The sequence below is a fragment of the Dama dama genome, chromosome 21 (genome assembly GCF_033118175.1).
Source record: "Dama dama isolate Ldn47 chromosome 21, ASM3311817v1, whole genome shotgun sequence".
NCBI lineage: Eukaryota > Metazoa > Chordata > Mammalia > Artiodactyla > Cervidae > Dama > Dama dama.
This window is the reverse complement of record NC_083701.1, coordinates 78971064-78984871: the sequence shown is the minus strand read 5'-3', so window position 1 is coordinate 78984871 and position 13808 is coordinate 78971064. Positions and strand designations below refer to the sequence as shown.

At 43.8% G+C, this 13808-nt stretch overlaps 1 protein-coding gene across 1 annotated transcript in view; it reads left to right on the top strand.

Annotated features, from left to right (window-relative positions):
* Positions 1–13808, top strand: part of SNTB1 (syntrophin beta 1) — a 239868-nt gene that overhangs the window by 92948 nt on the left and 133112 nt on the right. The window contains exon 2 of the mRNA XM_061123889.1: positions 11898–12114. Within this exon, the coding sequence (XP_060979872.1) occupies positions 11898–12114 (217 nt within the window). The remainder of the gene's footprint in view (positions 1–11897; positions 12115–13808) is intronic.

The following is a 13808-nucleotide window of genomic DNA, read 5'->3' as shown; positions in this document are numbered from 1 at the left end:
TCACCCCTTCCCAAAGCTTCAGACTCAGAATTCTACTGCCGTTTAGCCTGTTCATGGATGGTCTATCTACATCTCAAGCCTTACATCTTCAAAACTTAAATAGTTTACCCTCATGTCTCAAATCGGCACTTCTTAACATATATTCTGTTCTATTTAATGGCATCATTGTCTACCTAATTAACCAAGATATTTGATAGCTCCGATTTTATAGATAAGGAAGCTTGCAAACATTAGAGGTTACGTGATTTTTAATGACCACACAGAAAATTAGGACCCCAACTAGAATGGAAATCTAGGTACAATGAGCTCTAAGTACTTTACCTTATATCTTTTCTTTTCTTCCTCTCTTTCTCACTTACTCCCTTTTTTAAACCTTTCAGTCCTAAACTTTTAATTGCTTCTTGTCTTTTAACATTGCCTGGGGCCTCTAGTTATAATACTTAATAGTGTATTCATAGTGGGTGTCAGTTTTTTGGTCCTGATTTTAAGGGAGATGCTTCAGCATTTCCTCATTTATAATGTTTGATGTCAAGTGTTTTTTTTTTTCTCCCTTTTTTCTGTTTTGTGTATGTGTGTGTTTTGTTTTTTGTTTTCGTAAATACTTTTGTCAAGTTAAGGAGGTTACCTTCTATTTTTGGTTTAAAAAAGGCTTTTTTATTTCATTATTAACTGCTTGCTAGTGTATAAAATGATTTTTCTCATTGAAGTCATCTTATGTTTTTCTCCTTTTTTTCCTGCTAACATACTGAATGACATTTATACATTTTCTAATATGTAACTGATTTTGCATTATTCAAATAACCCAAACTTGGCCATGCTATACTGTCTTTAATATATTATTTGGCTTAATTTGCTGATATTTTGTTTATAATTTTGCTCTTAATTTATGAATGAAATGGGTTGGCAGTTTTCATTTCTGAAATTTTTCTTGTCTGATTTTGTTTTTTTTAATCTTCATAAAATGAACTGTGGAGTCTCTATTCTCTGTTTTCTGAAATAATTTGTATGATCTGTTCTTTGAAAAGTTGATAGAATTCACTAATAAGCTCTGTTTTCTTTGTGGGAAGAATATTGACCAATGCTTCCATTCCTTTAGGAGTTATAGGAATAGCCATGCTTCCTATTTGTACTTAGGTGAATTTTAGTAAGGTTCCCCCCACCAGAAATTTGTGCATTTCATCTAAGATTTCAAATTCATTATCATAAATCTGTCCAAAGTTCTATTTTTTTATCTTTTTAATCTCTTTCGTGACTAGTTATTTTCCCTTCTAGTTGTAATACTGACTTTCTATTACCTCTTTTTATTTCATCAGATGTGTCAGGAGGCTCTTTATTTTTTTAGTCTTTCCTATACCACCTTTAGATTTTTTCCTTTATATAATCATGCATAATATGTTTATTAATTTAGTTCCTCCCAACACCCATACTTTTTCCAGCACCAGTTGTAACTCATTAGTTATCAAGTCACAATCATCTAGCCTATGCCTCCATGTCACTTGGACTATTTGTATTACTGCAGCTGAGGTTATTAGATTTGTTAGATTAGATATTAGATTTGCAGCATGAGAGAACAGATTCCAGGTCTGCTTCTTACTTGAGGTGATATATTTAAGCCCTCTGAACCCCAGTTTGCCCACCTTTTTGTTGCTAAAGTTTCCCGTGAGTCTGTTTATTATAAAAAGTTGTATCTGTTTGTGGATGCTCACCATCACGCCTTCCTAAAAAGTGAAAGTCACTCAGTTGTGTCCGACTCTTTGTGACCCCACGGCCTATACAGTCCCTGGAATTCTCCAGGCTAGCCTGGAGTGGGTAGCCTTTCCCTTCTCCAGGGCATCTTCCCGACCCAGGAATCGAACCGGGGTCTCCTGCATTGCAGGTGGATTCTTTACCAACTGAGCTATCAGGGAAGCCCATTTTAAACATATCAAGCAACAAAACAAGCCCTTCTATCTTGACTGCTCAGAATCAAGGGGAGCTTCTGGAGGCTTGGAGGAAAGCTTATGAGGTCTGAGCCTCCTGGGTCTGGCAATCAGACCCAAGAAGCTTGCTTACGCCTCTCCTCTGGCACCCTGATCAGTTCTTGTAGTTCTTGGCGATTCCTCTCTCAGAAGACCTGTAAGCAGAGTCAAGCTAAGTTTGGATTGCAGGAAAAAATCCAGCACATCAAGTGTGGCCAATAGGCATTAATTCTGTTGAACAAACTGTGTTTGTGTACATGTATGTGTGCTTGGGAGGCTTCCCAGGTGGCTCCGTGGTTGAGAAGTCCCCTGCCAATGCAGGAGACATAGGAGACGCAGGTTCAATCCCTGAGTGGGGAAGATCTCCTGGAGAAGGAAATGGCAACCCACTCCAGTATTCTTGCCTGGAGAATCCCGAAGATAGAGGAGCCTGGTGGGCTACAGTCCATAAGGTCGCTAAGAGTCAGACACAGCTGAGCAGACATGCATGCACATGTGTGCTTGAGAACGGGTGGAGTTTGGTGGGGAAAGTTAAGCTCTTACCCCCTGGGCTATGGACATCCCAGGCGAATAAATGCACAGCCAGCTTCTTACAGGACTCATTAGAGTTCATGCGTCATTTGGTGGGGTTGATGATACGCTTAAGTGAGGTTATGCACAAAGTGTGTTGTAAACGGTGAGCACTGTGAAAATGGCAGGAGTTTGTGATGTTATCCAGCCTGATGGACACTGGTACCCCACCCCCATCTCCTTACTCCAGATGCTTCTGTAGTTGCTTTAGGTCTGCTGCATATCCAGGCGAGGGTGAAAAAGAAATTCAGACCTGGCCTGAGTCTGCCCTTGGTCATGATATTTTGTTCGCTTAATGTGTTTCCTTTGGAAAAGCTTGATGACTCTGGGCTTCTGCCACTGAAAAGTAACTGCCGTGTTACCGAGCCCCAAGTCTGACTTGCAGGATGTTGTTACCAAGCTACACCTGGAATAATAGGAGTTTGTTTTCCAGAGATACCTGTCAGGAGGAAGTGAGCGCAGCCCTTCCTGCCTCGTGACGTAAAGTCCTGTTCACACATGGTCTTCTGTCTGGAAAAGACTAAAAACAATATTAGGGCTTGAGCATTCACACGTCCTTGCTGCCCATTACTCACTTCCTGTCTTCAGATGTTAGGGTATAGCTGTTAAAACAGTTACCGTATTTTCCCAAGAAAGAAAAACTATGATTATTGGCGATGGTGAGGAGCCGACTAGTGAACTGTTGGAAGATCAAGTCTGTAGACATCATTAGTCCATATTCTCTCAAGTACTTACTAATAACTAATGAATACACTTTAGTCCAGTTGTGAGTATGTATTGAATTATGTGTTGTAGCAATCCCCAGATTTAATTGATGTGCAGTAAATGAATGAATGAAATGATACTTTATGTACTAAGTACTGATGATTTTGACGGTTCCTAGAGTTAAAAAGGGAGAAGGCAATGGCAACCCACTCCAGTACTCTTGCCTGGAAAATCCCATGGACGGAGGAGCCTGGTAGGCTGCAGTCCATGGGATCGCAAACAGTTGGACATGACTATGCAACTAACTTTCCTATCCTCTGACTCTAGAGCCCTTATTAAACTAGTGCATTTTATTGCCTCTGAGGAAGGCACTGTGTTCCGCATTTTATAGATGAGGCTTCTAAGATTTAGAGAGCTCAACAAACTGTCCCATTGCCACCTACTATGTAGCTAACAAACATATAGTAATAAAGAAATGGACAGCATGATTTTGCATGGTATACAACCATGACCCACCCTCACTGTATCAGAGTCATTAGATTCTGCATCTTCATGAACTGCATTCCAGAAGGAACATAAAACCTGACGATTTGAAGGGATTTTAGAAGCAGCTGTTCCTCTGCAGAGTAAAAGAATCTTTGCTGCCACATGGGAGATAGCTCATCCAGTTTCTGCTCGAATGTCACTCACGATAGGGAACTCTCTACTTCACAGCATTTCCTCACGTTGAACTCAAATATAACCTCATAATTTGTGCTCACTGATTGTGACTCCGGCCTGCAGAAATGCACATAGTGAGTTTGGCGCAACTCTTGGTTGTTTAGGTGCCATAAATCTCCACTTTTTTTGGTTAACTTCTTTTTAAAATTTTTTATTTATTTATTTGGCTGCTCTGGGTTTTAGTTGTGGCGTGTGGAATCTCGTTCTGTGAGCAGGGCTGGAACCCAGGCCCCCTGTGTTGGGAGCATGGAGTCTTAGCCCCTGGACACCAGGGAAGTCCCTTGGCTGACTTCTAATGATGGTAACTGACCATTATGGTGTTTCCTACGCCAAGTTCCGTAGCAGTTTTTTACTTATATTAACTCATTTAATCCTCACAACAATCCTATGAGATAGGTGAAAAATAACACATGAGGAAACTGTTATTTGCTCAAGAGCTAGGGGATAGAAAAGACAGGAATTGGACTCCTCAGACTCCAGACTTTTTTGTCTTCACTACTGTGTTCTAATGTCTCTCATTTAACCTAAGTTTTCTTTATGTCTTGAACCTTTAACACCCCGGTTCTCCTGTTTGCATGTGTGCATGCATGCTTAGTCACTCAGTGGTGTCCGACTCTTTGCAACCCCGTGGACTGTGGCCCACCAGATTCCTCGGTCCATGGGATTTTTCCAGGCATGAATACTGGAGTGGGTTGCCATTGCGTTCTCCAGGGAATCTTCCCGACCCAAGGGTCAAACTCTTGTCCCCTATGTCTCCTGCATTGGCAGGCAGATTCTTTACCCACCGAGCCATCGGGGAAGCCCCTCAGTTGCCCATAGGATTTGGTAAAAAGTCAGAAGGCACATCTGCCTAAGGCCAAAGGATTTGGCACACATTTTCACCGGGCTGTTTGTCAATGATGACAAAGAGCAGGATAAGAAATATTCTTTTAAAAAACAAGAATGTCAGAAGAGGCAGTTTCCCAAGGAATCATAGGGTATTTGAAGGACAGGAACCTTATTTCCCAGTCCTTGCAGGTGAGGAGGAGACCCGGGAGGTGAAATGACTTGCCCAGGGCTGGAGAGCTAGTGAGCGCAGGGTTGAAACTGGAACTAGTCCCTGACGCCCAGGGCCAATTCTCTTTCCAGCTCACCACTCGGCCTCCTGAGAGATCAGCTGTAGTTCCTGAGAAGTCTGTTATACCTCTTTCATCATTTTTTGGTCCTTTTGGAAATATTGATGATCTCCCGCTGTGTCTTCCCTAAAATGACCCAGGAAATGGCTTTAAGAGAAGCCTCACGTGTATTGCGTTTTTGTCAGCAAACCCCACTGTCACCAACTTGTCCCCCATTTTCACTGAAGGTCTGAAAACTGAGGTTTCTTGCCTCCAGCTGATCTCTTTCCCCCTTAATCACACTGGAAAATGTACATTTCATGTTCCCATCCCTTAGAGTCATGAAATATTTCTTTTCCTTCCTGTAATCTGGAAATCCCTTTTTTGTTGTTTTGTTGCTATTTTTAAGAGGAAAACTTGCACATAACAAAGGGACTTGCTGGTTCTTCAGAAACCAGCCTGGTAGGGGAGTTGATTGGATCTGCCTAAAGCATTTCCTCATTAGTAGCCTGTGTCTGCTTTTCCTTTCAAATGTCAGCTGGCCTCCTCAACAAAGATTTAATTGTGGCAACTCAGGGCCTTTGCAAACAAGGGCTTTACTGACTGTTTTTTTTATTTGAAATCTTCACATCTGTCCACCTTGCAGATGAAAAACTGGAAACATACTGAAAGCGACTTTGGTGCATTATTGGTTTGGGGACCCCTTCTTACTTCTCTTTTCCCCCTCTTTTGCAAGAGAAGACTGAAACTTTAATTGCTCAACCATGTTTTTTACTTCATCATGCCTAGAAAGGGCATGGTTTATTAATCAGTCCTGATTAGGAGGTGCCCCGAGCCCGGGCCTGGCTGCTTCTTGACCAGTTTCAACAGTTCTTTGCCCAAAATTACTGTCTGTGAGCACAGGGAGGCATAATTATGCCGACACTAGCTGCTCAGTTCTGCCAGGTTAAACCCTCTATTATAAATACATATTACAGTGTCTTAAAAGGCACTTACTGAAATGCCATAATTTAATAGTTCAGGCTTACAAAATCAAGCTCTCTTATGTTACCGGCAGTAGCCTCTTAATTGGATGTTTTCTCCCAGTACAGAAAAATGTTGGCTTAAATACACAGACATACACACACGCACACACACACACACTCTCTCTCTCTCTCACCCAATTAAATTTTTTTAAAGTGTGAGAAAGAGTATCACTCCATGGTTAAAAGGAGGGACTCAGGAGCCAGGCTGCCTGGATTTGATTCGTGTTATCTGCCACTTCCCTGCCTTCTAACTTGGGCATATGATTTACTCTGTCTTTCTCTCTATTGCAGAGTCTGGTTAAATGGGAATGCTTGCAATGTCTGTATCCCAGGATTGCTGTGAGGTTCAAGTGAGTACACAGCAAACACTTCGCAGCGTTCAAGGAACCTAGTCATTCTTTCTTTCACTGATTGCTCCAATACATTTACTTGTGTTTATGTCTTATAAAGAGACATAAATTATAGCTTCCCAGGTGGCACTAGTGGTAGACAACTGGCCTGCCAGTGCAGGAACCTGAGATGCAGGTTCGATCCCTGGGTCAGGAAGATCCCCTGGCAGAGGAAGTGGCAACCCGCTCCAGTGTTCTTGCCTGGAGAATCCCATGGACAGAGGAGCCTGGCGGGCTGCAGTCCATGGGGTTGCAGAGAATCAGACATGGCTGAAACAACTTGGCACATGTCTTGTAAAATCTAATTGTGTTAAGCTGGCATGATTAGGGCTGTCTCCTTGTGGCAAAAGCTAAGTATTGCCCCCTTTTCTTATCCCACAGTAGTAGCCTCCCTTCTCACTAACTTTTAGCCAGGTTGGCATAGAGCTGTCAAGAGTTAAGAGTAAATTTCTATCTAGAAGTGACCATGTGACTAAATTCTGGCTGATGGGCTGTAAGCAGATAATGTGTCAGCTTCTTAAAACTGACCCTGAAGGAAGAAGGACAGTGTGTCTTTTACTTTTTCCTTCTTCCTACTAATGGGAATTTGGAATGGCTGGAACCCAAGCAGCACTGTTGAGTCATTAGATGGCAGGTTGATAATGTACAGCAGGAAGCCTGAGGACCTGAAAACTTCAGGGAGCTGAGAGTTGCCCTGGCAGCCCTTTTGTTTCACCCTAGACTTTTGGTAAAAGAAAAGCAAATCTTGGTATTATTTAATACACTTATTACTGTCAAATCTAGTCTTAGTACATGTGCTCCAATGTTCACTGCAGCTCTCTTTACAATAGCTAGGACATGGAAGCAACCTAGATGTCCACTGACAGGTGAATGATTAAGAAAGCTATGGTACGTATACACAATGGAATATTACTCAGCTATAAAAAAGGAATGCATTTGAGTCAGTCCTAATGAGGTGGATGAACCTAGAGCCTATTATACTGAGTGAAGTAAGTCAGAAAGAGAAAAGCAAATATCATATAGTGACGTATATATATAACGGCATCTAGAAAGATAGTACTGATGAACCTATTTGCAGCAGTGGAGACACAGACGTAGAGAACAGACTCGCGGACACGGCTTGCGGGGAGGAAGGAGAGGGTGGGACATATGGAGAGTGTAACGTGGAAACTTACGTTATCGTAGACAAGATAGACAGCCCACGGGAATTTGCTGTGTGACTCAGGAACTGGGGTTCAGTAACAACCTCAAGGGGTGGGAGGGGACACGGGTAAACCTATGGCTGATTCATGTTGATGTTTGGTAGAAACCAACACAGTACTGTAAAGCAATTATCCTTCAATCAAAAATACATAAATTAAAAAAAAATCTAGTCTTAGGTAACCCTTTACCCTCTTGAATTAAACCACATTGCTTGATAAATCTTTGCTTCTAGGTTAAGATTTGCTATACTTCCCCAGCCTCTACTCATGATGGACAAAACCACACATTTCTGTAATGATTCACACCTTGTATGAATATTCTGAGTGTTCATGGTATCTCTGGAAGTAAGCCCTGATGGCCGTGTAACTGGTAGGTCAGCATCTAGCATCTTCTCCCTCTGCTATACCCAGTCTGTCTTTCCTGGTGCATCCTTGCTTACTGAGTCGCTTCAGTCGTGTCTGACTCTGCAACACTATGGACTGTAGTCCACCAGGCTCCTCTGTCCATGGGATTCTCTAGGCAAGAATACTGGGTTTTCTTACCTGGAGTGGGTTGCCGTGCCCTCCTCCAGGGGATCTTCCTGACACAGGGATTGAACCTGCGTTGGCAGATGGGCTGTTTACCACCAGTGCCACCTGGAAGCCCCTCTTTTCTGGAGTTCTCTCTAAATCTGACCCTCAGTTCTACCATTCTCTTGCTCCTAGATCACCAGGGCTGTAGCTATTGCCTACCAAATAAAGAATAACTAACCCTGTTAGCCCATTTTGAATACTTCATCTCGGTGGGCTAGCCAGATTTCATGAAAGAATATTATCTCTGGGAAATCAGATCCCAGCTTTACCAGCCACTAGCCACTTAAGTTAAATTTCTGAGCATTGGTGTGTTAATGTGTAAAATAATATATTTGTCTTGCAAGGAATAACCTATGTAAAGCTCCTAGTGGCCCCAGAATTAGAATAGCCATATGTTTCTTTCTAACAGGATCTGAAAGGGATAGCAACGTAATGTATTTTTCTTTTAAAATGTATTCTTTTATTGCTTGTGGATACATAGATACTTGGTGGCTCAGATGGTAAAGAATCTGCCTGCAATGTGAGAGACCTGGGTTCGATTCCTGGGTTGGGAAGATACCCTGGAGGAGGGCATGGCAACCCACTCCAGTATTCTTGCCTGGAGAATCCCATGGACAGAGGACCTGGTGGGCTACAGTCCATGGGGTCACAAAGAGTTGGACATGACTGAGCACGCATGCATGCACATGGACACTTGATAAATGAAAGATCCCTTATCCATTTCTTCTCCAGACCTGATTTTCTTGTATATAAAGTGAGGCTTTAAATGGTCATTTTAAAGCTTACATGCGGGAAGCTATGGAAGGCCCCTGATTCCAGACTTGGCACTAAGTGTATGATGGATGTTCTTTCTTTATCCCCCTTCCAGACTGAGGTCTGATTTTCCTTTTCTATGGAGTTGTGATAAAAATTGTAAATCAGAGTACATTATGTAAAAGGGCTTCCCCGGTGGTTCAGTGACGCAGGAGACTCAGGTTCAGTCCCTGTGTTGGGAAGATCCCTTGGAGGAGGATATGGCAACCCACTCCAGTATTCTTGTCTGGAGAATCCCACGGATGGGGGAGCCTGGCGGCTACAGTCCATGGGGTCGCACAGAGTTGGACACAACTGAAGCAACTGAGCATGCATGCATGCACATTATATAAAACGACTTTTATTCTTACCTCTACTTAACTACCCTTTAAAGTCAAGTTCAAATGCCACCCACTCCAAGAAGCATCCCTGGATTGCCACTTCTGCAACACTCACCCTCTCCTCCAGCCAGAAGAATAATAATGCAATCAATGGAGAATCGTCAAATGATCTTGGGTGTGATACTTAAGTTTCCCACTATCAATAAGCATAATTCAACAATATACAGAGCTAAGCAGAGTTCTAGCTTCTACAAAAACATAATCAGAGATAAAAAAAAAAATTCAGTAACATCAGAAGAGGTCTATTTATTCCAGTTTTTAGACAGCTTAAACCTGTCCCACTGAATTTTCTGCCTTTGTTCATAGATATGTCTGTGCTCCTTTTCAAATGGTATTTCTTAAAATACACTGTTCGTGAATAATCTTTCTCTGTCTGCAACCTGTGCTAACAGGTTTGCAGCAACCAGGGAGCTGTTTTCTCCCAATTGCATTTATATTCAGTGAAAATCCTGAAATCTTTTCAAATATGTATTGGTGCTAAATGACATCTCCTCTGTCTTAAATTAATAACTGCTGGTTTTAATATCTACGATTGGATCTCCCAATATATGCCCATATTGCACGCATCTGGGTATGTTTGGTCTGCTTATTAAATTGTTGTGAACCTAACCTGTCACTCAAACTCCTAGATGCATTTTTCTGATGAGTTCTTCCAGGGTCCTTTTTTCTTGTTATAGCTTATTCTGCTTTATGCCATCGCTTATATCCTTGTTTTATGCCGCAGTGTTAGGTGGGGTTCCAGAGAAGCAGATCCTCTGTCTGGAGGATGGAGCAGTGGACCTGTAGTCTCCAGTGTTCCAGAATGGGAGAGCAGCTCAGAGTGGTTCTCAGCAACACATGGCAGCTAGGATACAGGTCCTGCAGAAAAGGGCCTGCTGGCACACAGCAGCATCCAGGACAATGCCCTGTGACTTTGTTACTCTTAAGTACGGAAACCACATCCTACTTGTTCCTGTAGTCTCCAGGAACCTGACTCCGTGTCTCCTGCAGGGAAGCCACTAGTTTGTGCAACTCAATCACCCAAGATCTGGAGGAATTGCCCCTTGGGTTTGCCACCCATTTTTAATCCACTGCCATTTGTAATACCAGATGCCATTAAGGGACTTAGCCAGGTCCCTCCTGCAGCCACAAGCAGCAGAGAACCAGGCTGTGTGAATGGCAGAAAGAAGGATATGGAAGTTTATATTGCGTGTTTCAAGAATCCGGTTGCCTTGTCAACTCGAATGCTCTCTAAGGACCAAATGCTTAAATTCAGAATCAGCAAATAATAGCTTAATGTGTGCTTAGTCCACAGTCGTGTCCAACTCTTTGCGACCCTTTGGATTGTAGCCCGCCAGGCTCCTCTGTCCATGAAGTTTTCCAGGCAAGAATACTGGAGTGGGTTGCCATTTCCTTCTTCAGGGGATCTTCCTGGTCCAGGGATGGAACCCAGGTCTCCTGCATTGCAGGCAGATTCTTTATCATCTGAGCCACCAGAGAAGCCCCAAGTAACACCTTAAGATCAAGTAAACATATCAGAGAGCAGAATTTCAGTCTGCCCCACTCAGCTCTTAAACAATTTTGTTTCTTTAAATTTTAAAACACAATGGCTAAACATGACAATGATATAAAAGAGTAATAAATGAATAATAAAGTCTATTTCTCCATCATCTTGAGTTTCATATCCACTCCCAGAGCTAACTACCATTAACATTTTCTTGGATTTCTATCCATAAATTGTAATAGCTACAAAAGCATATATATCTATGATTGTATACACAAATGATTACAGTATATGCACTGTTCTCTATAGCTTTTTAAAAAATGGATCGTCGATCTTATAGGCTTTTCTACATCAAGACATCTGTATCTACCCATTTTTAAATGAACGTAAAGGTGTCTTTGGAGAAGGAAATGGCAACCCACTCCAATTTCTTTAATCAGTTCTCTTTTATTGGACATTTAGATTGTTCCTGGTTTTCAGCTCTTACAAGTAATATTTTTGCCATCATAGATTTTTACCATTACAGAATAAGTGTTTTTTTGTGTATTTCTTTACATACATGTTCTCAGCACTGTTTTTTGAAAAGATTGTCCGTGCTTCCCAACAGAATAACGGTAATGTGGATGGTCAGTGTGGGCACCAGATACCCTACACCTATACTGAATAATTGTGTGTTTCTTTTGCCTAAGATACGCTTTCTCAGTCTCTCTTCATTTGTTTTCCCGCCTCTTCCCCAGAATGCACCTTATAATTAGAAAAGATAGATGTTGTCATAATCGAAAAAAGCTGAAAGTCGTTTCTCAAGTTCAGGTCACCTTAATGGCGGGTTCTGAAAACCACGTTGGCACCCAATTTAAGGGACAGACAACTATTATCGGGGGAATGCAAGAGGGGTCCTGTGCGGAGCTGGTCTTGCGCGTCTCCGAAAGCCCCGGCCGGGACCCTCCGCGCTGACCGAGGCTCACTCTCCGCTCTCTGCTTGCAGTGAAGTACATGCGCGAGGCCACCCCCTACGTGACCAAGGGCTCGCCGGTGTCCGAGATCGGCTGGGAGACCCCGCCGCCCGAGTCCCCGCGGCTCGGGGCCGGCGCCCCGGACCCGCTGGCGTCGCAGCCGCCGTCCTTCCACCGAGACCGGAGGAGCATCCCCCTCAGGATGTGCTTCGTCACCCGCAGCCTGGCGCTGGCTGACCCCGAGAGCAGGTAGGAGCGGGAGCTGCGCCTGGGACCCCGAGCGTGTGTGCATCAAGCGCGCCCCCCTCCTCTCTTGCTCCTCCTCCTTTATCCTCATGAGGAATCTGTGTGTTAAGCTCTCTTCGTTGGGTGTGCCTCTGCCAGACCCTGGGCCAGTTTCTCAAGCTCTGAGCCTCAGTTTTGGCTTCTGTAAAATGGAAATAATTGAAATCCCTACTTCCCTGAGTTATGAAGACTGAATAAGGAAATCCAAGTGAAGTAGTTAGCCCAGAGGAGCCTTCCATGAATATAGGCTGTAATACTATTATTGATGTCAGTGGTAAAAAGCATGGGCTTCCCTGGTAGCTCAGTGGTAAAGAATCTGCCTGCCATGCAGGAGCTGTGGGACTGTTCAGTCCCTGGGTAAGGAAGATCCCCTGAAGGAGGGAATGGCAACCCGCTCCAGTATTCTTGCCTGGAGAACTCCGTGGACATGTACTTTGGTGGGCTACAGGCCATGGGGTCGCAGAGGGCCAGACACCAGTGAAGGGCCTGAGCACGCGTGCACGATAATAAGCATGTAGGCCTCCCTGCTGCCCTCACCTGTGCCTTTGGAAGGTTCAGGCAGAGGATCTTCAATGCTGTTTTCTTCTCTGAACCTCTCTTTATTCTCAAGAGAGGAAATGGAGTGGTCTGGATCCAAGCCTAGGGTGCAGTTTCCCAAAGTCTGTAGGTGACTTCTTTGTCACAGGCTAGATGCATAAACCAATCCATGGCAATCAGAAGGAGACCAGGCAAGATGAGCAAATATTTGGGGTTTCTCTTGCCCCCAAAGTCTTCATCTCCTTTGCTCAGAAAATGTACATCTGGAATGAAAAGAAAAGACGTGTAGAAAGGAAAGAGGGAAATGGAGCCAGCGAAGGGGGAATCTTGGGGACCTTTGCATCCACATTTAGATGCTAAAAATAGACAGCTCTCCTGGCCCTTATTTATAACATCTGTGGGACAGCTGTGACCCTCTCGAGGAGGAAGTACTTGCTAGGTTCAGGGCTGCTGGTGGGGAAAACCCAAAGGAAATAGAAACAAGGAGAAAGTTGCCTCCTTGGCTCCCAGCTTTTTGGTTCTCTTCCCTGTGAACTTAGGCTGAGGAAGCTGCCGGCCCTTCTGACCTTCTGACCCCAGCCAGCTGCCGTCTACTCGGTCAGTAGTACCTGCACAGGGGTCAGAGATGGGCCTTTGTGTGAGACAGCCAGCCCCACAGAAAAGCGCGGAGGAGGCGCGGAGGGCAGTTCCCAGGGGGCCCGCCTGCCCTGTCCTCACGACTGCTCGGTTCATGCCACCTTCCCGGGCTGCAGCGGACGTCCTACGCACTGAGTTTCCTCTTCCCTGACTTTTTTACCCACCCAGTCAGACCAAGTCCTTTCTCCCGAGAGTCTGAGGTCTCAGATTTCAGATCTGATGAATTTATAACTTACCCACTGCTGGTCTTGTGCTGGGCAGCATGCTAATTACTTTAGCCCAGAGACTGCAGAGTGCCCGCCTTCTGGTGTGCCTAGCCCGCAGTTATATTTTTTTTAATGGTCTATCTAGGGTTGCAAAGACATCTGTGAATTAGTTGCCACATTGACTAGTTGCGAAATTTCATGTTAAAAAGCCAGATTTGTGCTTTTCTAGAAAAATTAGAAGATCTAGTGATATCCTTAGGCCTACATTGCTGCAGGCAG